The following is a 27,273-nucleotide window of genomic DNA, read 5'->3' as shown; positions in this document are numbered from 1 at the left end:
CTTTACAATAAATTTAACTTATTAACACAGCTATTGTGTCTCCCACTAGCAGCTCTTTTTGTCTCCTGAAAGCCTAATACACATCTGTTTTCAGTGAGGGAGTCAGATAAGTAAGTTGGGTATATTTGTTCCTGAATAGTTTCTATGGGAAATTTGGCAGATACTTCCATATTGAAAGATATGGAATTTATGAATGAAAATTGTGAAATCTCTTTTGACTGATTGGTCAGGAGTCTTCTCCAGTTGCCTATAATTTTTCTGAGGTAATATTGTTTAGGGTATTGAAAAATGACATCCACATTTTTAAAAGTGATATACTAAAAATGGCAAATATCAATTTAACGCTTAATCCTTCTCTTATGCTAAATTTTCAAATATAGAGGATGAAGCAATTAGGTTACTGGAAAGGGGAAAAACAAAACTACAGATAAATTAATTTCTATTCCCAGGTTTGTCACTTGTTAGCTGTACAGCTACAAGTAAGAAACTGCAGAGATTCCACAATGGCTTCTCCATAGATAAAGAAAAGTACTTTACCTGAATTATCTTGGGAAAAATAAATGTTTATATGTAACATTTATATAATTTATATAATACATACAATGCCTAGTTAATTTCTGTGCAAATACAGGTTTCTGTTATCAAAAAAAGAACTGAAGACTCCAAAGTGTACCTCTCATATTAGTCGTTTCTGTTAACAAGGAGATAAAGTTCCTAGATAACAGAAACTGTGTATTTGTCCTTGTTGATGGAGCTCATAGGTGAACTGCACATAAGAACTGCCCTTGACATATGTGATTACTCAGTATATAAGACTTTCTAAGAAAAATATTCCATAGATAGATAGATAGAAAGGGAAAGAGATCTCAAGAGAGATCTATACCTGTATCTATACATAGGTACATATATATATTTGTGCAACATCTGAAAATGTAGATCAAACTGACATAATTTTACAGAAAATTATACATTTTTAACTTACAGTCATCAAAAAATAAAAAGATGAGCTATATAGAAATACCTGTACAATTATGGTACAACACTAATAATTGAAATCATTTTGCTATAATATGAAAATCGTATTCCACAAAACTTGATTCCACAATGTGTTCCCTACAATTAAAGATGGAACCTTTTGAATATTTTCATTTTCTCACAATTTGTTCTACACCTTTCTTTGACCAAATAATACCTAGGGAATACTAATTTTTTTCCACTTTCCAGTCATTACAAGACGCTTGTGAACTTTTCCCTTAAGTTTTTATAGTTCTATACTACCATAAGAAATTATATTGCATTATGAACTATGGACAGAGGTTCATAACATTGTGCAGGAGACAGTGATCAAAACCATCCCCAAAAAAAAGAAATGCAAAAAGGCAAATAGTTGTCTGTGGAAACTTTAAAAACAGCTGGGAAAAGAAGAGAAGTGAAAGGCAAAGGAGAAAGAATGATATATCCATCTAAAAGCAGATTTCCAAAGAACAGCAAGGAGAGAGAAGAAAGCCTTCCTAGGTGAAGAATGCAAAGAAACAGAAGAAATCAATAGAATGGGAAAGACTAGAGGTCTCTACAAGAAAATCAGAGATACCAAGGTAACATTTCATGCAAAGATGGGCACACTAAAGGACAGAAATGGTATGAACCTAACAGAAGCAGAAGATATTAAGAGGTGGTGAGATGACACAGAAGAGCTATACAAAAAAGATCTTCATGACCCAGATAACCACAGTGGTATGATCATTCACCTAGAGCCAGACATCCTGAAGTGTGAAGTCAAGTGGGCCTTAGGAAGCATTACTAGGAACAAAGCTAGTTGGAGGTGATGGAATTCCAGCTGAGCTATTTCAAATCCTAAAAAATGGTGCTGTGAAGGTGTTTCACTCAATATGCCAACAGATCTGGAAAACTCAGCAGTGGCCACAGGCCTGAAAAAGGTCAGTTTTCATTCCAATTCCCAAAGAAAGGCAATGCCAAAGAATGCTCAAACTACCACACAATTGCACTCATCTCACACGCTAGCAAAGCAATGCTCAAAATTCCCTGTTAGGATTCAAAGGTATGTGAATCGAGAAATTCCAGATGTTAAATCCAGATTTAGAAAAGGCACAGGAATCAGAGATCAAATTGCCAACATCTACTGAATCATAGAAAAAGCAAGAGAATTCCAGAATAACATCTACTTCTGTTTCACTAACTACACTAAAGCCTTTGATTATGTGTATCACAACAAACTGGAAAATTCTTCAAGATATGGGAATACCAGACCACCTTACCTACCTCCTGAGAAATCTGTTTGCAAGTCAAGAAGCAACAGTTAGATTCAGACATTGAACAACAGACTGGTTCAAAATTGGGAAAGGAGTTCATTAAGGTTGTATTACGTCACCTTGATTATTTAACTTATATGCAGAATACATCACGCGAAATGCCAGACTGGATGAAGCACAAGCTGGAATCAAGATTTCCAAGAGAAATATCAATAACTTCAGATATGCAGATGACACCACATTTTGGCAGAGTGAAGGGGAACTAAAGAGCCTCTTGATGAAAGTGAAAGATGAGAGTGAAAAGTTGGCTTAAAACTCAACATTAAAAAATTAAGATTACGGCATCCGGTCCTTCATGGCAAATAGATGGGGAAACAATGGAAATAGTGAGAGACTTTATTTGGTGGCAGGGAGCGGGGGGGCGGGGGGGGGGGGACCAGTGCAGATGGTGACTGCAGCCCTGGAATTAAAAGACACTTGCTTCTTGGAAGAAAAACTATGAGCAACCTACAAAGCATATTAAAAAGTAGAGACATTACTTTGCTAACAAATGTCCGTCTAGTCAAAGCTATGGTTTTTCTGGTAGTTGTGTACGGATGTGAGAGTTGCACTATAAAGAAAGCTGATAATCGAAGAATTGATGCTTTTGAAGTGCGGTGTTGGAGAAGACTCTTAAGAGTCCCTAGGACTGTAAGGAGATCAAACCAGTCAATCTTAATGGAAGTCAGTCCTGAATATTCATTGGAAGGACCGATGCTGAAGCTCCAGTACTTTGGCCTCCGGATGGGGAAGAGCTGATTCATTAGAAAAGGCCCTAATGCTAGGAAAGATTGAAGGCAGGAAAAGGGGATGACAGGGTATGAGATGGTTCAATGCATCACTGACTCAGTCAACATGAGTCATGGAAATAGTGAAAGACGAATCAGCCTGGTATGCTGCAGTCCATAGGGTTGCAAAGAGTCAGACATGACCGGGTGATTGAACTGAACTGAACTGATTTATGCTTTAAAAAATCCTGATTTAGACATTTTGTATTTTCTAATAAGACTGTATCAGTTTCCATTTAGATTGACCTCTTTTACTGCACATGCACACGCACACACACACATTACATGACTGAAACACATGGACTCCATTTTTCCAGCTGTCTTAGGCCTGCTGTCCTACACCCTTCCCTTTCTACATGACTGAGCTTTAAGCTAATTCACAAGAAATGCACCCAAGCCACATAAGTTCGCAATCAATTTTTACCCTTGCTTGTATAAAATTTGGCAGAGTGCTTTTTCGCTGAGGCAGATAGTAAGGTCATGAGACCTTCAGGGATTAGAAAAAAACTCTGTTGTTGTAGCTACAGACATGTTTCTCCCTTTGTAGTCAAATTCTATTTTTCAATTTGGCCCCTGTCAACTCTTCTGTATTCCTTCCAACAGCATGGAGTACAGCTGAGCATACTCTGGATCACCATTTGCCCAATCCTACCTGTATGTATGCCCCCTGCAATAAACTTCACATTGCACATTATAAAGCTGCCAGCTTCATTTTTCATTCTCAAAGTTCCTTCTCAGTTCAAAGGGTATTGATAAATATCTTTGGCTTTCAGTACAGATACACATTTATATATTTTGAGATCTATAACTTTTAGCTACTTAAAATTTTCATCTTTCCTATCCTATCCTGCAGTCTCTGGTCTTAACACTTATTATTTTGTTAGAATCTTTTTAAAAAATATTACCTTCAGATTGAGTGAATGAATGATATATTTGCTCAGTTTTTGAATATTCATTAAATATTTCTTTTATCATTGTAAGTAAAACCTGTTCTCATAGTTTTTATATTATTTGAGCTATATAAAATGAGTTGAAGTTGCTTTACTTCTGTAAATTATAAACTTTATTCCTCTGTCTTTTATATTATTTATTTTTGTGAAATGTCTATACTTTCAAAATGTTATATCTCCTGGATATATTATCTATATTTCATCCTAATTTAAGTTCTTGGTAGTTTTCTATTACTTTTTTTTTTAAGATTTGAAACATACCTTCTGTTAATTTTTTATTTGTAACCATTCTCCATTAATATATATATTTAATCTCAATTACCAAGTATTTTGGGTTGTATTTTTCAAGTTTGCAAGAATTTTCTCTATCATCTCTATTTTTTCAGAGGCTTACAGAGATTGCACACTATGGTTTATTTTTCTGATCTGGCTCTGCTTATCTAGATTGATATTTTTTCTCTCTTTACTCACTGAGACTTGTTCAGCTGCTAGAATATTAGAATACTTCTTTGTCTGTAATTCTGAGAAGTGAAGACTGTGTCATGTAGCTGTCACCTCAAATAGAACAATAGTAGCCTATTCACAATCTCTGCTCTGCTGTTAAGATTTAGTTTCTTTACCCTGAGAAGCTTTCCATGCCTTAGGTAGGAAAACTTGACCAGTTTTTCAACCATCCTTCAGCTCCAAAGAGTCAGGGAAACAAAGCTAAACTCATATGGTGCCAGACATCATTTGAGTGCTAAATTCTCCTTGGTAACAATAAGATTCTAATTCTCAAAATTAAGACTTTCAGAAGCTGCTTCTCAGGTTTGCAGTAATCTCAGGGAAGAAGATGCTTCAAATAATTCTCATGATTATACTGCCCAGGGCTTGTTTTCCTCTGGGCACCTAAACATATCTGGCTCAGGAGGTTTGGATGGTTGGCAATAGGAGCTGGGGATAGAAGAAAGTCACTCCTCTCTTTAGCCTGCCATCTTTCCAGAATGCCCCTCTTATCTGTCAAACCGATAAACTCTCCGTGATTGACCTAATTCACTTTCGTCTCTTCATTTATTATCTACATATTGGTGATTTTCACATATTTGCTCCTTGTTTGATTCTTTCTTGCACTTTAGGACTCATCATTGCAACCATCTTCTAGATGTTATTTGGTTTTTCACTAATACTTTATAAATTTTTTGTCACAGACTAAACTTATTGTCTCTGTTTCTATAAAACCCATATTATCTCTGTCCAGTCAAATTAATGGAAACACCATATCCACCAAATCTCTCAGGTGTTTATCTTCTCCAGCTTTTTCCTCTGGGCCTAACACTGGTTAGTATGCAATAATGTAAATTATATTTTCCCAAACCCACATGTTTCTCTATTGCTACTGTATGAGTTAAGACTTTTATTTGTGCTTCCATTATTTACTGTAATAACATCCTAACATATTTATATGCCATTAGACTTTTCTGATCTAATAAGCTCTCCATTATGTTTCTGAGTTACAATGTTAATAAATTTCTCATATAACAACAACAAAATTATTGACATGTCAAAACATTGCTACAGACCCCCAACTGCCTCCCAACTGGCTTCTTGCTTTCTTCAAATATTTTGGTAACTACCTGCAAATAGTTCTACACTCAATTTGTTGGTGTTAAAAGCTGCTTTATTTTCATTTGTTCTCAGTGATCTGTGTGTCTGCTACAATGGCTTGGTTAGGTTAGCAATGAATTCAAGCCCTCTCTGAAAGTGAAAGTCGCTCTGTCTCCTCTCTTTTCGACCCCATGGACTATACAGTCTGTGGACTTCTCCAGGCCAGAATACTGGAGTGGGTAGCTGTTTCCTTCTCCAAGGGATCTTCCCAACCCAGGGATCAAACCCAAGTCTCCCGCATTACAGGCAGATTCTTTACCAGCTGAGCCACCAAGAATACTGGAGTGCATAGCCTATCCCTTCTCCAGTGAATCTTCCTCACCCAGGAATCCAACTGGGGTCTCTTGCATTGTAGGCTGATTCTTTACCAGCTGAGCTAAAAGGGAAGCTGAAGCTCACTCTTCAAATGTTCATTCTAGGACCCAGACTAAAGAGACGCTGATTTTCACAGAGAAAATCTTTCACATGACAATAATGGAAACACAAGAACAGAAAGTTAACCACAAAATATATATTTTGAGCCTATGTGTCATGTCCACTTACATTTCATTAACCAAAATCACATGACCACGGCCAACACTAAAGAGAGAGAAAAAAATGTTTCTTAGATGTCATCAGAGAAATTATAAACTCTTTTGGCAAAGGGTGTGCTAAAAGGCGTGTGTTAATAATGGGGTAAAGCTAAAGGTGTGGGTAAGGAACTGGGGCAAAAATAAATCAATCTATGTCATTATCCCACCTGGGTAAACACTGCTCTTCACAAATCAGTCACAGATTTCTTCAGACACATTGAAATTCTCCATAATTCTTTAGCATGGCATACCCTTTTATATTTAAAGCCTTTGTCTTCTGTCTGGATTTTCCATTGTGTGATACCACCCTATTATTTATCCTTCAAGACTCAAATCAGATATTTGGGGGCATTCTTATCAATTCTCTTAGACAAGAATCAATGAATGTCCTTGCAGTAAATTTACTTTTGCTGTATTACCTTTCTCAGTCCAGATATCTGCCTCCCCAGACTAAATCTGCCAAGGCTAATAATCATGCTATTTTCATTTATTTAGTCCTAATACCTAGCAGTGCTGACCATATCACAGATAATAAATGAACATTCACCAAAGAAGCAAATTAACTAGGGAATTTGTAAACTAATGGATAACTTTACACTGGACATAGTATCTAGCCATGATAGGATCACATATTATGCATATGTTTTGTTTTAATTTCCAAATCTATTAATTCTGTCAAGAGAAATTGTTTTAACTAATCTTATTAAAATAAAATTTAACTATCAGATGCCTCAAATTAAACTGAAAAGATAATCTTATGTATTAAAAATAAAAGGAATTATATAAAACATGTATCTCCTTTTTCAGTCATAATTTTCTCTGAGCATGATATCATTTTCGATGAGATTTTTCAAACTTTTTCATGGACCAAAGGTGAACTTGTCTGAGAGTTTGAACTAAATTGCTTTAGCCATTTTTGAGTTATGTGAAGGTGAGAGTACATTTTTCATGCACCTAACTAAAATAGACTCCAACCTTTTCTACTTACATAAGTCACAAATGACTAATGTTATATATTTTAAAGTTGACAGAATTATTATATTTCTCAAAGAAACCTCTAAATTTAAAAGAAAATATCTAGTCATTTTTAAGATGACAAAAATTTCCGTGTACGTGTCTGAAGATTGCTAACAGAGGATGGTAGTTTAAAAGTAAGGAAAATATAATTAAGGTCAACTCAGATTTCTGTCTAGATTAGATAGAAAAAAAGATATAGGACAAATATCAAATTAGTGTAGCATTTCAGGGCAGAAATGTTAGGAAGTTAATGCACTTTAAAGTGCACTTTAAAATGTAAAAGTAATTTAACCTCAACCTTTTACAATCCGGCTGGAGGGAAATGCAATGATCTGAAATATAAATTCTTTGCCCAGCACATTTTCGAGTGAGATTTGATCACTTAAACTTTGAGTTCCTCTTAAGCAGTGCAATGGGGAAAATATCCATTGTCAAGTGGCATAAAATAAATCTGGAATTATATGTCACATCACAAATCCCCTTTTAAAACTAGCTTAGTCTTTTTCAATTCCCTGGACAAAAGTGTTAAACTTTAAAGGTGAAAAAAAAAGATATATGTTTAGAATATGAAAGCAGAAAAATGCAATATCTTTCTTTAACTTTACATTTATATTAATGACATGCCATACTTTCATAATTATTTGCACTCTAGCTCACTAAGATGGCTTTGAATCTTTGTTCCAGTTTTCACCAATTTGCTCAGCTACTCAAGTCAGTGATGAAATGGAGGAATAAGAAAAGGTCAAAGGCACTGCATCATTCAATTTGAGAGACTACTCCCTATGGCATCACTGATTCAATGGCCATGAGTGTGAGCAGACTCCAGGAGATGGTGAAGGACAGGGAAGACTTGCGTGCTGCAATCCATGGGGTCACAAAGGTAGGACACGACTGAGAGACTGAAAAACAACCCCCTATAGAGCCATAGATGTAACAGGAAATAAGCCCTTTAAGTGTTGAACAACTTTGTAGGTTTGTTCAAGAAAGCACTGTAAAGGATTTATCTTGAGATATTATGCAGGCTGCATGAGAAAGGTAATAAGACAAAGTCAGGGAGAGTAGTTGGGGAACTTTACAATGGGAAGTGCCTCAGCTCAATTCCTATCACAAATGGATGGAAACCAAAAAGATGTTCAGAACTCATTGCTTGATTAAATACAGATGACTAACAGAGAGAATAACATACAAAGAATTCATATTTAAATTTAGAATTTGATAAAAATATGATAAACAGAGGAAAACATTATAGGTTATTAGAAAAATCAGAAGGCCTTGGGTTTGGAAATGGGAATGACAGTACATAGGAATTGCTGACATAGTGTTGATGGTTGATAAAATAGACTAAAACAGATGATCTTGTCTGCCATAATTTCCTATATGCCAATATTTCTATTAATAAAAATGTGTCTCAAATATATAATTATTTATTAGTAATTATTCCTTATAAGGAGTTAAATTGATAGTCCATGGGCATGGCAGTGGTTTAGTCAATAAGCCCTGTCCTACTCTTGTGACCCCATGGACTGTAGCCCACCAGGCACCTCTGTTCATGGGATTCTCTAGGCAAGAATATTGGAGTGGGTTGCATTTCCTTCTCCAGGGGACCTTACAGGTCATTTATTCCCTTATACCACACTTCATACATGTAAGGCACTGTTGTAAGTACATTCAATATAATAACTCTTCTAATCTTCACGACAGCCAGATAATCTTAGTGCCATTACTGCCTCCTTTTCACAGATGGTTAAACTAAAAGAGAAAGAGTTTATTTAAGCTAGATCACACTATCAGTAGACAGTGGAATTGGGATTCCAGCCCAGGGGACTGTGGCCCCGAATCAGGACTCTTCACTGCTCTGTTCCCTTGGCTCTTTCTGACATAATGCGCCATACTGAAATAGGGAGTGCATACAGAAATGTAGAGAAAGTAAATAATAGGATATTTCTCTCTTAATTATTTAACTCTATCCCCAGGAATGTAACAGAAGAAATTGAGTAAAACAAGTGATGTCTAATAATGGATGCTACCATCTGTTCGTAGATAGATGAACCAAATTCAGAACAATATGGGAGCGATAGACTAAAATCATTTTTATGTCTTTTAACTTAATATGACATTTAATGGTTATCTTTTAAAAAAATATGGAGATAGTAAAACAATTAGTGGTTTTTAGTTGGGGAGGAGGGACAGGACGAATTGGTGGAACACAGAGAATTTTAGGGCAGTAGAAATATGTGTATGATCATAATCATAGATACATGCCATCATACATTTATCCAAATCCATAGAACATACTACAAGAATGAACCATAATGTAAACTGTAGACTTCGGGACACTATGATGTGTCAATACAGGTCCATCATTTCAATAAATTTATCATCTGATGGAAGATGTTGATTATGGAGGGGGCTACACACACATAGAAGCAGGGAGTATATGAGAAGCATCTGTTCCCCTTAATTTCATTGCATACCTAAAACTTGTCTAAAAATAAATTATTAATTAAAAATACAACAAACAAATTTTAAGGGCCCAGATAACTCATAAACCATGCATATTTATTCCCATCCCAACTAAGAGTTTCTGACTTGATTTTCCAGGCAAGAGTACTGGAGTGGGGTGCCATTGCCTTCTCCGTTATTTTCCAGAGCTTTCACCAAATATAAGAAAATCAAACCAATTCTTTTTGTATTCATACTCTAATGACTAAAATAAAAAGATAATTTTGAAAAAATCAAATTCCTATTCACTCAATGAATGAAATTCACTCACTACTCTCTATACAAGAATAGTCAGCTATACTGTGAATAAGATTTGGCAGATAGTCAATCTGCAGTTAGCTTAGGAAGCTGACTTTTCCCTTCTAAGCACCTTTGTTACTGGCATCTGGTCTTTCACAAATTCAGCAGAATGCACTCAACAAATATTTGTTAAGTGTCAGTCACCAAGTACATTACTTCATGTATCCTATGGTGCTGCCAGCATTTCAAAGGTGAGGAGATTCTGCCAAAGAGTTTGACATGTTAGTTATAGTGATGGGATGTCCTAGTTTACCTGTGATATGGGCTTGATGCTTTGCAAAACAGGAAGTGGAATATACTGAATTATTATATAAGAAACAAGCAATTCTATACTCTTATTTAAAATAAAGTATTTCTAAAAGAGGATTTTGAGTTTTCTTTTTGCTTAATAGGAGAGTTGTTATTGTGCTACTCAGAGGTAGAAGAAATATGAGGATGCTGAAATAAATACAGAGGCATATTGGGGATTCCTATGAAACTTCTCAAAGCTATTTCAGCATCCACACAATAGTTACAGTCACTTACCTAATTTTAGCAATCTGAAACTTGGGTTGCTGCAGTTTCTGATTGCTACAACATCATCAATTCTGCTCATGCTGAGTTAGGTTCATTTAATTTCAATTAGCATTTATTGAGCTCCTATCTTGTGCTGAGCTCAGGGTGGAGAGATCAGAAGAGAAATAAACTACCTCTTGGAATATAGCATGAGCTCAATAACTATGCGTTAAATAATTACAGCTAACACTTCATTGCACTTTTATATGCTAGGCATTGTGAGAGCCTTTCAAATTATTGGCATCCCTGGTGGCTCAGATAGTAAAGTGTCTGCCTATAATGCAGGAGACCCGGGTTCGATCCCTGGATCGGGAAGATACACTGGAGAAGGAAATGGCAATCCACTCCAGTAGTCTTGCCTGGAAAATCCCATGGACCAAGGAGCCTGGTAGGCTATATAGTCCACAGGGTCGCCGAGTCAGACACGACTGAGCAACTTCACTTCACTTCAAATATTAACCCATTTGACCCTCACAACATATCTATATAATCCTCAATCCAGAGACAATGAACCTAAGTCAAGGAGCAGTTGAGTGCTTTAATTTATCCAGGTGTCATGACTAGCGATCAGTGAAGCTGGGATTTCCATGCAGGCATTTTGATTCTAGAATTCATATTGTTAAGCATGTAAATAAAAGTATGTGAGTGAGTGGCCTAATGAATGAATTTAAATATTTTTAAATGACTAAATAAAAGGTACTAAATAGGGAGATCTTTGAGACATGAGTTAAAATGAATCAATTTAAGATAACATGGGAAGTTCAGTAAGAAAGAAAAATATGAGCAATAAAATACATTGTATAACTCTATGATTCACTAATAAAAATGTTGGTTGGTTATGAAGAAAAGCCTGATTAATGAAAATATTACTTGATCAGGTTTAGTGCATGTTTTCCAAAGCCAATATGCTTCTGGGGAAATCTGTAATTACATGCATTTTAGTTTTAAATTGGGGGTTATCCAAAATCAGAAAAGGTTCTGACAGTTCATTATATTGCTCCACGTATTATGATCCTTGCTGACTCCTCTCCCATTTTCATTTCATTATTAGTTTAACCTCTGTACTTGCCATTTACTCATATAAAACTACAACAAAACAAGTTTGTTATATCAAAATTATGTTCTCACTTGGAAAACATCCTACCTGTTTTCTGATTTTCTCCATATTATAAGTAAAATTGAAATTTCAATTAACATATAACATAAAGTTCCATTTATTCCTAACTGCCTAAAAAAGGCATTCTCTGTATTCACAATGGTTACATTGTATAAGGTCTTCCCTGTTGGCTCAAGAGTAAAGAAACAACTTGCCAATTCAGGAGATGTGAGTTTGATCACTGGGTCGAGAAAATCCCCTGGAGAAGGATATGGCAACCTGCTTCAGTATTCTTGCCTGGGAAATACCATGGACAGAGGAGCCTGGTGGGCTACAGTCCAAGGGCTCACAAAAGAGCTGGACATGACTTAACAACAACAACATTGGGTAAAGGCATCAATAAATGTTTGTTTTTCTTTTTCTTTCCTTTCTTTATGTTTATTTCTTTCCTAAAGATTGCTAGACTGACATTGTTAGAAAAGATTCTATATTTGTCCTACTATGTAGATAGAAATGCAAGTTTTTATTCCTAGCCTTTGGTTGAATGTCTTGATGACTGCAAATGTTTTAATTATTGTAGAAATATTTGACTCTGTGAAGATAACAGTTTTCCTAGACAAGATAGCAGTGATTCTTTTGGCTTTCCATAGACTCCCCCTGAGAAGAACACCTCTCTGAGTGGGATCTAAGAACCACAACGATGAAAGTGATGAATGTATCAAAGTTCTTTCCTCTGTGGCGGACTCACAAACCAGGCATATCTGCTTTTTAACTGGCTTTTACCAAAACTGTTTCATAGGAAACCGTATAAGCATCAGTGGATTTAGAAAACACCATCTTGTAGGAGATTATTTCTAAAATTATCTAGTAATTTTCTGAAAATTGATTTCTTTCCCTAATCTATGACTTAAATCCTCTTATGTTTATACTACTGGCAATTTGAATGGTATCACATTTTGAGATGTGGTCATAATAGAGTAAGAATTTTGAAAGAGTCTAATTTTACATAATACAATGTTACATATATGAATAAACACACACAGACACAGGAAGCTCAAATATTTGCATTGTCCAGGTGGTTGTTCAGACCTATCTTTAGTTTTTCTGCTGACACCTGCCAGAGTAACTAATTCAAGCAATCCTGGTAGGCAGTCATCATGGATTTAGTGAAACAGAAGGGTCCTTTTATGGGGATACCACTTGACATTTGCTCTTTTATAGTCCTCTGGGAACTGCAAGTTTAATTTATATGTGGGAAGAAATGGAGTTCAAGATTTATTGATTTAAAGTATTGCTCTTGAGAGCCTTTGTTCCAGATCATTGTTTCTAACAATCCAACTTAGAGTTCTGAAAGATAGATATGATCCCTGACACAACGCAATTGACTTGTGCCTCCTATATCTAAATAAATTTAAATAAAGATTTGCATAAATTTAGTGATTTAATATCAGCAACTATGTTGAAACAAAACAAAAATCAAATCAGCCTTGGTTTCCTGGATAAAGGCAGGGTGATTGTGATCAACACATATGTTTTAAAGAGTGTCATCTAATTGTTTTTCACGGAGGAGGTAATATCCCAGGCAATAAAACAGACTTCCTGATGGGGTCTCAAAACAGTCAGGCGTGACTTAGGCAGGAACCAAGAAGAAGAAGCACAGTGGTCCCAATAAATACAATGTTACTTTAAACATCCTGAGAAACTGGCTATATTCAAACTAAGAAAGATGCCCTGGATAGTACTAGAAGAGAAAGTGCATTTTATTTTGTCTAATGTTTCACTGGCAAGAATTTTACTAGGATACCTCTCATGCCCTCTCTTAACCCAACTCCCTCTCACATTCAATAGCTTCCATCAAAGATAAAAGAATACCTGATTAGCAATATTGAAGGATGGGATTATGCATTCTCTACTCTGCTCCTTCTGAAATACCACTTGGACAGATCCATCAGAGGAGTTATATTCCTGTTTTCGTAGGTTAAGGTTAAAAGAGTGGCTCTGCCTCGAGGGAGAGTGCTAGGTATTTAATTGGGAGTGAACTGTTCAGAAGCCTGTTGTGTCTGTAGTTTTCCAAAATGCCTAGCAATAGAGCTTATACTTTAAATTCGGTCTTGATGATTTCTATGAGTACATCTTAATTGGTTCTAAAGTCTTTAAGGGTGGAAGAGGGAAAGCAGTATGATGTTAGAGCTCATGCACTTCAAAAGGAATAAGGCTAGAAATGTTATGGAGTATAAAATACAAACCTAGATTGTCTTAATGATTTCCAGGAAGTTTCTGTGACTTCATATGAGGAAAAAATTATGTGATCCAATATAGTGTTTTGAGCAAATTTATATAGTTATCAAGGGATAACTGCTGCTGCTGCTGCTAAGCTGCTTCAGTCGTGTCCAACTCTGTGCGACCCCATAGACAGCAACCCACTAGGCTCCTCTGTCCCTGGGATTCTACTGGGAAGAATACTGGAGTGGGTTGCCATTTCCTTCTCCAATGCATGAAAAGTTAAAAGTGAAAGGGAAGTCGCTCAGTCGTGTCCGACTCTTCGCGACCCCATGGACTACAGCCTACCAGGCTCCTCCGTCCATGGGATTTTTCAGGCAAGAGTACTGGAGTGGGATATCAAGGGATACAGAGAAATAGAAATGAAATAGCAGAGGCTAAAAGTAAGGACTTCCAACTCTAGTTAGGATGCAGAAAAACATAAGAAACCATCATTCTCACCCTAACAATGAAAGCCAAACTCAGAGTTTTTCTTTTTAACTATAACAGTACAGTGGATGCTGTAAATATATCTAAATCCAGAAAATAATTAGCTTTTTCTGAGAGAAAAGAAAACTAGGCTGCTCTAATCTCTGGCAGAGAGGGAAGAGGATAAATCTGCCATTGATAAAATAAAGGGAAACTAGAACTGAATGTTTAGTATCTTTGTCAGTGCCAGTATGATGAATTAAAATACCAGGAAGTTCCAAAATGAGTATACATCCTCCCAGTCAATTACTGCCATTAGCTGTCACTGACCATATGAATTTAGCACATGAAAAGTTAGGTGCAAAAGAGCATAGCTGAGGGAAGCAACTGTGCTTTCCTCAAGTACAAGGCTTTGGGAGAAACCCTCTGATACATTTTTGGCTTTCACCAAGTTCAAGGCATACACTGGGAAATGTTTGACAATAAAATAATTATTCATTTCTTAGTCTGCTTTCCTTGACTACTGCCTGTCGTGCCCTTTGAGTCCACATTCTCTTGCTTTTTCATATATTATTGCTATTGTCAAACATCATGTATAAAAAAAAGAAACAGCAAAATGAAGACTGTATGTAAATAATATTTCCTCTGAAAATAAGCATACTTCTTCCTGTATTAGGTTTCTATTAAGTGTGACTGAATAGTCTAATCTGGAATTGAGGTTGACCAGAGCTTTCTTCAAAATTTGACTTGATTTAGTGACTTTTGGCTTAAAACAGTTGGAAGACAGCATCAGCACTTTCCTTTCTGAAGGACTTAGGATCTGGCCAAGAGTGAGATTCAGGAAATTAACACACTCTTCACAACCCAGCTGCCAACTTCTGAATCAAGAGGAATCTCTTCCAGCTTGAAGGCTTGGCTGCTGATCTCTTGGGATCCTGCAGAATTCTTTGCTTTACAGTCTTGTCCTAACTTTCGGCACACTGGGAGTTCACCTTCCTCCTTGCAGGCTTCTCCATCCACACTTGGAAGGTCAGTGCCTGGTACTTGGTGAAAGCCTGAAAGGCTTCAACAGGCATCTTTCCTAGCTCTTTTTCCCACTGTATGCTTTGAACTTGAAAGTGAAAATCGCTCAGTCGTGTCTGACTCTGTGACCCCGTGGACTGTAGCCTACCAGTCTCCTCCGTCCATGGGATTCTCCAGGCAAGAATACTGGAGTGGGTTGCCATTTCCTTTGCCAGGGGATCTTCCTGACCCAGGGATCAAACCCAGGCCTCCCACATTGCAGGCAGATGCTTTACCATCTGAGCCACCAGGGAAGCCCAAGACTATAGAGTCCGTGTAATTCTCCAGGCCAAAATACTGGAGTGGGTAGCCTTTCCCTATGATTTTTCCAGTAGTCATGTACAGATGTGAGAGTTGGACCATAAAGCAGGCTGAGCCCTGAAGAACTGATGCTTTCAAACTCTGGTATTGGAGAAGACTCTTGAGAGTCCCTTAGACTGCAAGGAGATCAAACCAGTCAATCCTAAAAGAAATTAACCCTGAGTATTCATTGGAAGGACTGATGCTGAAGCTGAAGCTCCAATAATTTGGCCACCTGATGCGAAGAGCTGACTTTTTGGAAAAGACCCTGATGCTGGGAAAGAGTGAAGGCAGGAGGAGAAGGGGAAAACAGAGGACAAGATGGTTGGATGGCATCACTGACTCAATGGACATGAGATTGAGCAAACTCGGTGAGATGCTGAAGGACATGGAAGCCTGGTGTACTATAGTCTACGGTCACAAAGAGTTGGACATGACTGAGCGACTGAACAACTGCTAAGATTCTTCTCTGGAACATACTTTTCTCATATTAAGATAGACACTCCAGTGTTAAAATCACGTATCTACTCTCATCCTTTTACTTTTAACTTACTTTCAAATTTCAAATGATTCTCCCATAGACAATGTATAGTTAAATTTTACTTTCTTAAAAAATTCAATGTGACACTGATGTGCATTTTAATAGAATGTTGATATTATTAGGTTTAAGTCTATTTACTTAATATCTATTCTCTATTTCCCATTCTGTTCTTTCGTCCCTTTTTCTTATTTTTAACTTCCTTTGAATTAGTTTTAAAATAATTCTATTATATTACTTTTCTGTCCTGTTAACTATAATGTTTTGTTATTTTAGTGGTTGTTTTAAGGTTCATAGTATACATACTTATCAAACTACCTTTAAATTATATTATAGATTTTCACTGACAATATAAGAACTTTAAATTTTATACACTTGACCCTTGAACAAGAGGAGGTTAGGGATACCAACCTCCATATGGTAGAAAATGAGTATAACTCATTATTGGCCATCTGTCTCTATGGTTCCTCTATACCGTTAATTCTGTACCCATGGATTCAACTAACCATGGGTCATGTAGCACTGCAGTATTTACTGTTGAAAAAAGATCTCCTTGTAAGTAGACACTTGTAGTTCAAACCCATGTTGTTCAAAGGTCAACTATGTCCAGTACACTTCATCTAATGTTTATGCTATTGTGGGCCTACTACTTACTTATATATATGCTATAAACCTCATAATACATTGATTGTGGTGGTGTTTAAATAAATGCTTCTCTCTTAAAAAGACAAACAACAACAATAATAAAAGATAATTACCAGTGTTGGCGCCATTTTCACTTTTCACTTTTCTTCATTCATTTATGTAAGTTCACATTTATGTATTTGATGACTGACATTATCTACCTTCTTGCCTGAAAATTTTCTTACCTCATTTCTTTCATTCAGGTCTGCCACTGAGCATCTTGCAAATTTTATACATTTGCAAATATATTTTCCATCATTGAAATATTTTTATTAGAAAATAAGTTTTATCTTGACAGAATTTTTTAGTATTTTAAAGTTCTCATCTCCACTATTGTCTCACTTGCATTGTCTCAAGAAATCTGCTATGACCCTTAGCTCTGTTCTTCTGCACCTAATGTGTCCTTTCTTCCCCCTGACTCCCTGTACCTCATGAATTTATACCTAAGCACTTACAGTCTTGGTCAACCTTATATCTTAGCAAAATGTCCATGTATTCTGGTTGGGAATCCTCTGATAACTAACGGAAAGTAAGATATTCTTTATTTATGGACTTCCCTACAGCTCAGATGGTAAAGAATCTGCCAGCAATGCAGGAGATACAGGTTTGATCCCTGAATCAGGAAGATCCCCCGGAGAAGGAAATGGCAATCCCCTTCAGTATTCTTGCCTGACAGAGGAGCCTGGTGGACTACAGTCCATGGGGTCACAAATTCAAGCAATTTGATTATGAAATGAAAAGTGAAAGTAGAAGTCACTCAGTTATGTCCAACTCTTTGTGACCCCATCAGCTGCAGCCTGCTAGGCTCTTCCGTCCATGGAATTATCCAGGCCAGAATACTGGAATGGGTAGCTGTTCCTTTCTCCAGGGGATCTTCCCGAGCCAGGGATCGAACTCAGGTCTCCTGCATTGCAGGCAGATGCCTTACCATCTGAGCCACCAGACAAGTTGATTATGAAATGCCTCAGTTCAGTTCAGTTCAGTCGCTCAGTTGTGTCTGACTTTTTGCAACCCCGTGAACCACAGCACACCAGGCCTCCCTGTCCATCACCACCAACTCCCAGCGTTTATCCAAACTCATGTCCATTGAGTTGATGATGGCATCCAACCATCTCATCCTCTGTCATCACCTTATCCTCCTGCCTTCAATCTTTCCCAGTGTCAGGATCTTTTCAAACGGGTCAGCTTCTTCACATCAGGTGGCCGAAGTATTGGAGTTTCAGCTTCAACATCAGTCCTTCCAATGAACACTCAGGACTGATCTCTTTTAGGATGGACTGGTTGGATCTCCTTTCAGTCCAAGGGACTCTCAAGAGTTCTCCAACACCACAGTTCAAAAGCATCAATTCTTCGGTGCTCAGCTTTCTTTATAGTCCAACTCTCATATCCATACACGACCACTGGAAAAACCATAGCCTTGACTAGACGGATCTTTGTTGGCAAAGTAATATCTCTGCTTTTTAATATGCTGTCTAGGTTGGTCACAACTTTCCTTCCAAGGAGTAAGCATCTTTTAATTTCATAGCTGCAGTCACCACCTACAGTGATTTTGGAGTCCAAATGAAATGCTTAGCTAGGTGTAATTTTTTTACCTTTCTTTTGTTTGGCATCTTTTGAGTTGCTAGGATCTGTGGGTTTTAAATATCTTAATTAATTTGGAAATTGGTCATTAACCCTTCAAATATTTTTCATTTAGTCTTGGTAATAGATTCTAAGGTCCACTCCCAAGCCTTTCCTTATGGTATGCACAATTTTCGGTAATCTTCTTCCACTAAATTTAGATAGAACCTATGACTTGGTTCTTTCCTGGTGGCTCAGACGGTAAAACATCTGGCTACAGTGTGGAAGACCCAGGTTCGATCTCTGGGTCAAGAAGATCCCCTGGAGAAGGCAATGGCAATCCACTCCAGTACTCTTGCCTGGAAAATCCCATGGACAGAGGAACCTGGTGGGCTGCAGTCCATGGGGTCGCAAAGAGTTGGACACGACTGAGCGACTTCACTTTCCCTTTTCACTTTCATGCATTGGAGAAGGAAATGGCAACCCACTCCAGTATTCTTGCCTGGAGAATCCCAGGGATGGGGGAGCCTGGTAGGTTGCCATCTATGGGGTCGCAGAGAGTCGGACACAACTGAAGTGACTTAGCAGCAGCAGCAGCAGCAGTACCCTTTGGTATGCCCCACCAGTGAGGCATGACATTTCTAAGCATTTCGTGCAGTACTCCATGAATTATTAGCATTTCCTTTCTGGCTTATGGGAACAAAAAATCACTATGCAGGATGGCTGCAGCCATGAAATTAGAAGAGTCTTGGTTTTTAGAAGTAAGGCTATGACAAACCTAGTGCTGGGCTGTGTTGTGCTTTGTTGCTCAGTTGTGTCCAATCCATCACTTCATGGCAAATAGATGGGGAAACAGTGGAAACAGTGAGAGACTTTATTTTCCTGATCTCCAAAAGTACTGCAGATGGTGACTGCAGCCATGAAATAAAAACACGCTTGCCCCTTGGAAGAAAGCTATGGTCAATCTAGATAGCATATTACAATGCAGAAACATGACTTTGCCCACAAAGGTCCGTATAGTCAAAGCTATGGTTTTTCCAGTAGGCAAGTGTGGATGTGAAACCTGAACAATGAAAAAGGCTGAGTCTTTAAGAATTGATGCCTTTGAACTGTGGTGATGTAGAAGACTCTTGAGAGTCCCTTGGGTGGCAAGGAGATCAAACCAGTCAATCCTAAAAGAAATTAACCCTGAATACTCACTGGGAGGACTGATGCTAAAGCTGAAGCTCCAATACTTTGGCCACCTGATGTGAAGAACTAACTTCTTAGAAAAGACCCTGATGCTGGGAAAGATTGAAGGCAGGAGGAAAAGGTGATGGCAGAGGATGAGACGGTTGGATGGCATCACCGACTCAACGGATCTGAGTTTTTGAGCAAACTCCGGGAGACAGTGAAGGACAGGGAAGCCTGGCATGTTGTAGTCTGTGGGGTCACAAAGAATGGGACAGGACTGAGTGACTGAACTTAACTGAACTGAATATGTCTTGGCTATTGTAAATAGCCTGAACCGAACTATTGGGGTACTTGTATCTTCAAATTAGAGTTTCTCCAGATAAATGCCCAGAAATAAGATTGCTGGATCATATGGTAACTCTATTTTTAGTGTTTCAAGGAACTTCTATATTGTTACCATAGGGGCTATACCAATTTATATTTTCACTAACATTGTAAGAGGGTTCCCTTTTCTCCACACCCTCTCCAACCTAGACAGCATATTAAAAAGAAGAGACATTACTTTGCTGATGAAGGTCCATCTAATCAAAGCTATGGTTTTTCCATTAGTCATGTATGGATGTGAGAGTTGGACAATAAAGAGAGCTGAGCACCAAAGAATTGATGCTTTTGAACAGTGTTGTTGGAGAAGACTCTCGAGAGTCCCATGGACTGCAAGGAGGTTTAACCAGACAATCCTAAGGGAGATAACCATGAATATTCATTGGAAGGACTGATACTGAAGCTGAAAGTCCAATCCTTTGGCTACCTGGTAGAAAGAGCTGGCCTATTAGAAAAGACCCTGATGCTGGGAAAGACTGAAGGTGGGAGGAGAAGGGGACGACAGAGGATGAGATGGTTGGATGGCATCACCAACTCAATGGACATGAGCTTGAGCAAGCTTTGGGAGTTGGTGATGGACAGGGAAGCCTCGCATGCTGCAGTCCATGGGGTTGCAAAGAGCTGGACATGACTGAGCAAATGAACAAGGAATGACAACTTAGCATGATTAGCATTTGAATTATAAAGAACACTCACATTGGAATCACAGAGTCGGGCACAACTGAGTGACTGAACTGAACTCCAGCCTTCACTATATCTATAGACATTTTAGTGATGGCCATTCTGACTCAGGTAAGGTAATATTTTATGGTAGGTTTTATTTACATTTCTTGAAAATTAGCAATGTTGAGTATCTTATTATATGCTTGTTGATCATCTGTATGTCTTCTTTGGAGAAAATTAAGTCTGTTTAGGTCTGCTGCCCATATTTTGATTGGGTTGTTGTTTTGCATTGTTGATCTGTATGACCTGCTTGGGTATTTTGGAAATTAAGCCCTCATCGGCCACATAATTTGCAAATATTTTCTTCCAGTGCATTGGTTGTCTTTTCCTTATTTTTACGGTTTTCTTTGCTGTTCAAAAGCTTATGAAATTGATTAGGTCCCATTTTTGTTGCTGTTGTTGTTTTTTTCCTATTGCCTTAGGAGATTGACCTAAGAAAACATTGATATGGTTTATGTCAGAGAATGTGTTGCCTATGTTCTCTTCCAGGAGTTTTATGATGTCCTGTCTTATATTTAAGTCTTTAAGCCATTTTGAGTTTATTTTCAGTCAGTTCAGTTCAGTTGCTCAGTTGTGTCCAATATTTGTGACCCCATGGACTGCAGCATGCCAGGCCTCCCTGTCCATCACCAACTCCCAAAGTTTATTTTAGTTTACTGACACATCTGTTGTGGTCCAGCTTTCCCATCACCACTTGTCAAAGAGACTGTCTTTGCTCCACTGTATATTCTAATGTTCTAATGTATATCCTAACTTTACGAATAGCTCTTGAAGTTTATATTTTTGTATCTTTATAATTTCAGAAATATAAATGAAGCTCTAAAGTCATGGAACTTCTCAATATCACTTTCAACACCCTTAGTAAACTATGCAAGACCAAAACATCATTTGAAGATGGACTTTTTAGCTGGAATATGGACCTGTAAGTTGATTTTATCATATTGTTTGTGCCTTTTACTAAATTTGTTGGAAAAAAATCTAAATACCATAATTTTAAATATATTTCCAATAAGTTTTCTATGTTAGAAAAATGCTAGGAATATATTATTGTATTTTTTCTTTTAGAAAAATAATGATAACTTTTAGAGTTTTAACAGATTCAAAATTTTAATTTAAAACAGAGTATTAAGGAAATTTTGGAAAATGCATATAGCATATCAGGCAATAGATTAAAATTTCCACAATATATATATTTTGATTTTTCCCATCTTTGTCAATCATATATTAAAGTTCATTCAACTATTTCAAAATAAATCTAAAGAATATGTTAGTGTGATTTTTTTTAGGTAACTTGAGTCAATTTAATTGAATGTTCTGAAAATAATGGAGAATCCTAGACATTATACTTGATATTTTTTGCACTAATAATTATATTAAGAAATAATATTTGACATAAATGCCATTACTGGAATAGTATAGCAGTTAATTAAGCTATATGCACATTTGAGCCATTCCTTTTTTGTTTATAGATGTGTTAATGAACTTCAGTCTACATTTACATTCATGATTATAAGAGATAAAAGCAACCATTTGTTCAATTTCCTTTTCTAGAAACTGGCTCATAGTTAATGCTATTTATCCAACTCTGTGTTTTTAAAGAATTAGCATGATAAAAGCAGGCATGATAATGCAGATTTAACAATATTTTTGCTGTTATCTGATAATGATCTTATTTGACTTTTTTTTTTAACAATACTCTGTCTCCTAGATTCTACGAATCATGAGATATCTTCATACATCATTTGTTCAAGAAATTATGTGCCCACTACATGACACTTAAAACCCAAAGTTTTTTATCTAATCAAAGAAATTGTAGATCTTGGTATCCCTAGTGTAAATCTTTAAAATATAACAGCAACACAGAACCTTTAGAGAGTTGGTAGAAGTGTTCAGCTTTTGATTTCAAATATACTACAAAAGCACTTTGCAGTCAGTTGTTTATTCAAGTAAAAGGATTTCAGAAGTTGAATACCCTTGGATTTTGCTTACACACCCACCACCCTAGCCATTCAGTCCCTTTCAGCCTGTTCACTTACATCTAAGCAATTATAATCTTATACTTGAGGAGGGACATCTTTTATCTTTTATCTATACATTTGATAACTAAGGAAAATAAAAGATATTCTCCCCAGGAAATTACACAGCATAATAAAAGTGTGCATGAAATTCAAGGACCCTGTAGACCTGCTCAAGAATCTTTCCCAGAGCTTTCGCAGTAGCCCAGACTGCAGCTGACACTGGGTCAGATAATCACTAGTTACTTTACTGCCTCAGGTGGGAACTCCATCCAGGTTTAAATTTAATCCTGAAATGTCTGATCACCCTCCCTTCTTTCCCAGCTCCTTGGGCTTCCCTGGTGGCTCAGAGGTTAAAGAGTCTGCCTGCAATGTGGGAGACCTGGGTTCGATCCCTGGGTTGGGAAGATCCCCTGGAAAAGGAAATGGCAACCCCCTCCAGTACTCTTGCCTGGAGAATCCCATGGACAGAGGAGCTGGGTGGGCTACAGTCCACGGGGTTGCAAAGAGTTGGAAACAACTGAGTGACTTCACTTCACTCACTACCTCACCCTTGCAGGCCTTGGGTACTTTCAGAATATTTTCTGAACCTTGTTGCTACCAGTACACATACCTCATTCCCTTTTATTTTCTTAGTTACACATAAGATACATGAACTTTGCTTTACAATCCATCCATCTCTGTATCATTCCTATATTGTTTTCTGTTTCCCCTCCCTGATCTAAAGTTCCACTTTTTTTCCCTGTTTCCAGCCCTGCTACATACACTTGAAAATATTTCCACTATGGAGACTTCTTAGTTACTGTGATACAGAATCTGCTTGCCAATGCAGGAGACATAGGTTTGATCCCTGGTCTGTGAGATACCACATGTTACAGAGCAACTAAGTCCATGCACCACGACTACTAAGCCTGTGCTCTAATGCCTGGGAGTTGAAACTACTGAAGCCTGCATTCATTCCCTAGAGCCCATGCTCTGCAAGGAGAAGCCACCACAATCAGGAGCCCTCGAACCGCAACTAGAGAGTAGCCCCTGCTCAGTGCAACTAGAAAAAAGCCCAGATGGCAATCAAGACCCAGAACAGCCAAAAATAAATAAATATAATATTTTAGAAACTATTTCCATTGTGTGCATTAGAACTCCTTTTCAAGACTCCTGGATAAAGAGCATTTTCTGGAGTCCTTTCAAGGCAAAACTGTTCACTCTCTCACACTCCAGGTTACTCCTCTGTGTTCCCTAGAGTTACTGTGAGTTTACTTACTTACAAAAGTCACTTCTACTTTGAGGCTGGCTCATTTATACCATCCATGAAGCTTTATCAACATCAGCTGTAGCATCAGTGTCTAAGAACACTGCCTGCATACAATAGCCTAGCCATTAAAACATGTGCCTTTTGTGATACAGATTTCTATTCTGGGATAAAAGAGTATGTACAAATATCCATTAAGTTTTGATATGAACTGTGAATGAATACTTACTATGGATACAAAAACTCTATTGTATAATTCTACTTGGTGTACTGAGTGAAAAATCAATAGCCATGTAATAAACACACTTGCAACAATGATGTCTTCTATTAGAAAATATACTTTAAGTCACTGTTTATATCACTGAAATTGATTTCTGAAAAAGCCTATTTCTTCTCAGTAACCTTAAGCTAAATGCCTACAATACTACTCTACCTTACAATATTTTAAAATTAATACAACATTTGCATTCATGCTGGCCACATTTGTATCTATATGGCATAAATATTATTTATGTACTTGATTACTCAATATAACCTAAATCTTATGGTCAGAGGTAGACTATAATTGTACAATTTACCTCTACAGAAGCCTTTGTCTTAACATCATTTACAAACAATATTGGAAATTGGCAGTTATTATTTGTGCAACTCTTAAGCTAAAGATATTTTCATGTAACCTTTTATTTTCTCTAGGAGAATCTTGGACAAAAGATGTACCTTGGGCTAATTTGTCTAGCATTCTCAACGTATCAATGTACTAATTTTTCAAGTAAGTGAAAAAATATAAATACTAATTTTAATCTCACAAAGCAATAAAATAATATATTTGATGACTGATTTTTACATTAATGATGACATGTTACATTTAAAACACGAAGAAATGCTCTTTATGTTTTATTTTCTTCTTACTACTTTGTCCAGAATCATACCATGACATTGTGCCAACTCTATGGTCTGTTAATTTTACAATGGCCCCTGGCCAAACCCAAACACAATAACATGCTTATCCAAACTGCCAGAGAAATATGTCAAAAACATCTATTGTTCTGGAAACTACTGCCTCTCTCTCTCTCTGTCTTTCTCTCTTTCTCTTTCTTCTGAAAATTAAAGGTATCCTGTTTCTCCATTCTCTCAGCTTTCATAAAGTCAAATTTATTGAGTCAAAGGCTAAAGATTTTAGCAAACACATGGATTTGTCCACTAGTTCCTGATTATGGTGCATATTGACTTCTAGAAACTTAGAAACAACTACTTGTACTCCTTAACTGTGTCTTTAAAAACAAAGAGGGAATTACTCCTTGACTTCTTAATGATTTTTGTGTCACTGACTCATTTTGAGCCCAGTCATCTACTACTCAGGATAATGTTTTAAATGCACACAATCAAATTATGAAGTTTTATAAAAGAAATCAGCATTATTAAAAAAAAGTTTCATCCATGTATGCTTTGTGTGTGAGTCTAAGTAGTCAAGGGCAAACTCAATTCATGTGCATTTCAATTAATGCTCTGACTTGAAAAACCTTAATCCAGTTATCTAGTTAACAAAATTACATGAAAATATATATATATAATTTCATCTTAAATGTATTGCAAAACTCAAAACAAAAGGAAATAACACATTATTCTTCAAGACACCATGGTTTACATCAGTGAGCCATGAACATACATAGAAACGGATTTTAGAGATAGAAAACACAATGGTATGATATGATGGTTTAATCACTAAGTCATATCCTATTTTTGCAACCCCATGGACTATAGAACACCAGGCTCCTCTGTCCATGGAATTCTCAAGACAAGAATACTGGAGTTGGCTGCCATTCCCTTCTCCAGAGGATATTCCTGACCCAGGGATTGAAACCCAGTCTTCAGCACTGCAGGCAATTCTTTACCACTAAATCACCAGGGAAGCCTCATGGTATGATATAATCATAGGATTAACATATTCATACCTTTATGGCAGTGGATGCGATTTGAATGTGGTGAAGTCTCCGAAGGGTGCTGTCCCTGTCGATGAAATAGGACGCAGCCAGTTGATGCAGAGTCTCCAGAGTAACCGAGGAGCTGTTGGTGCTGGGGTCACTTCCTTCAGATCGTTTGCTCAGCTTCCGCTTGTCCACAAAAATTGTGAGTGACTCCTCTCCTGCATGAATAATATTTTACATTATTCCATTTTCCACTTAAAATCAGTGTTTAAATTACCTGCTACTGAGGAAGCCTAGATTATAACCATTATGAAAAAAAGAGTGACGAATAACAAATGGGCAGGGAGTTTTGTTTATATTTTTGTTCACAAATACTTCACATGTACCTAGAAAAGTACCCGGGATGATTGATGATGGTTGTGAATACATATTTAGTAAGCATTGAATAGCAAGCTTTTGTGGAATTTTTTTCTCTAGATTTTATTGACTCTTTCGTATGGTTTAGCTTATCTAACACTAATGTGACCCCCAAATTAAGCAAATTAAGATAAGAAAATATGTAAAACAAACAATAGTTACTATAGATCATTATGGCAAATGGAAACTTGATCAAGTATGTTAAAAAATATTGTTGTTTAATTGCTAAGTCATGTCCGACTTGATTTCTCAGGCTAGAATACTGGAACTATTTCCTTCTCCAGGGGATCTTTCAGACCCAAGGATCAAACCTGCATTTCCTGATTGGCAAACAGATTCTTTACCACTGAGCCACCTTGGAAGACCACTTCAAAACATTAGCTGTTTTCAATTGTATCTGTAAAATGCAGAGAAAACATATATATGCCTATATAATTTTATAAATATGTATATTAAGCTCAGAGTTATCATGAGAAACGCTGGGCTGGTTGAAGCACAAGCTGGAATCAAGATTGCCGGGAGAAATATAAATAACCTCAGGTATGCAGATGAAACCACTCTTATGGCAGAAAGCGAAAGGGCAAGAGGAGAGTGAAAAAGTTGGCTTAAAACTCAATATTCAGAAAACTAAGATCATGGCATCTGGTCCCATCACTTCATGGCAAATAAATGGGGAAACAATGAAAACAGTGAGAGACTTTATTTTGGGGGGCTCCGAAATCACTGCAGATGGTGACTGCAGCCATGAAATTAAAGGACGCCTGCTTCTTGGAGGAAAAGTTATGACCAACCTAGACAGCATGTTAAAAAGCAGAGACATTATTT

At 37.1% G+C, this 27,273-nt stretch overlaps 1 protein-coding gene across 1 annotated transcript in view; it reads right to left on the bottom strand.

Moving 5' to 3' along the window:
- Window positions 1-27,273, bottom strand: part of BRINP3 (BMP/retinoic acid inducible neural specific 3) — a 458,463-nt gene that overhangs the window by 196,709 nt on the left and 234,481 nt on the right. The window contains exon 3 of the mRNA XM_052654055.1: window positions 26,059-26,249. Coding sequence (XP_052510015.1) covers window positions 26,059-26,249 — 191 coding nt within the window. The remainder of the gene's footprint in view (window positions 1-26,058; window positions 26,250-27,273) is intronic.

The sequence above is a fragment of the Budorcas taxicolor genome, chromosome 16 (assembly GCF_023091745.1).
Source record: "Budorcas taxicolor isolate Tak-1 chromosome 16, Takin1.1, whole genome shotgun sequence".
In the NCBI taxonomy this organism is placed as follows: Eukaryota; Metazoa; Chordata; class Mammalia; order Artiodactyla; family Bovidae; genus Budorcas; species Budorcas taxicolor.
The sequence above is the reverse complement of the archived record's forward strand: the minus strand, read 5'-3'. Positions and strand labels throughout refer to the sequence as shown.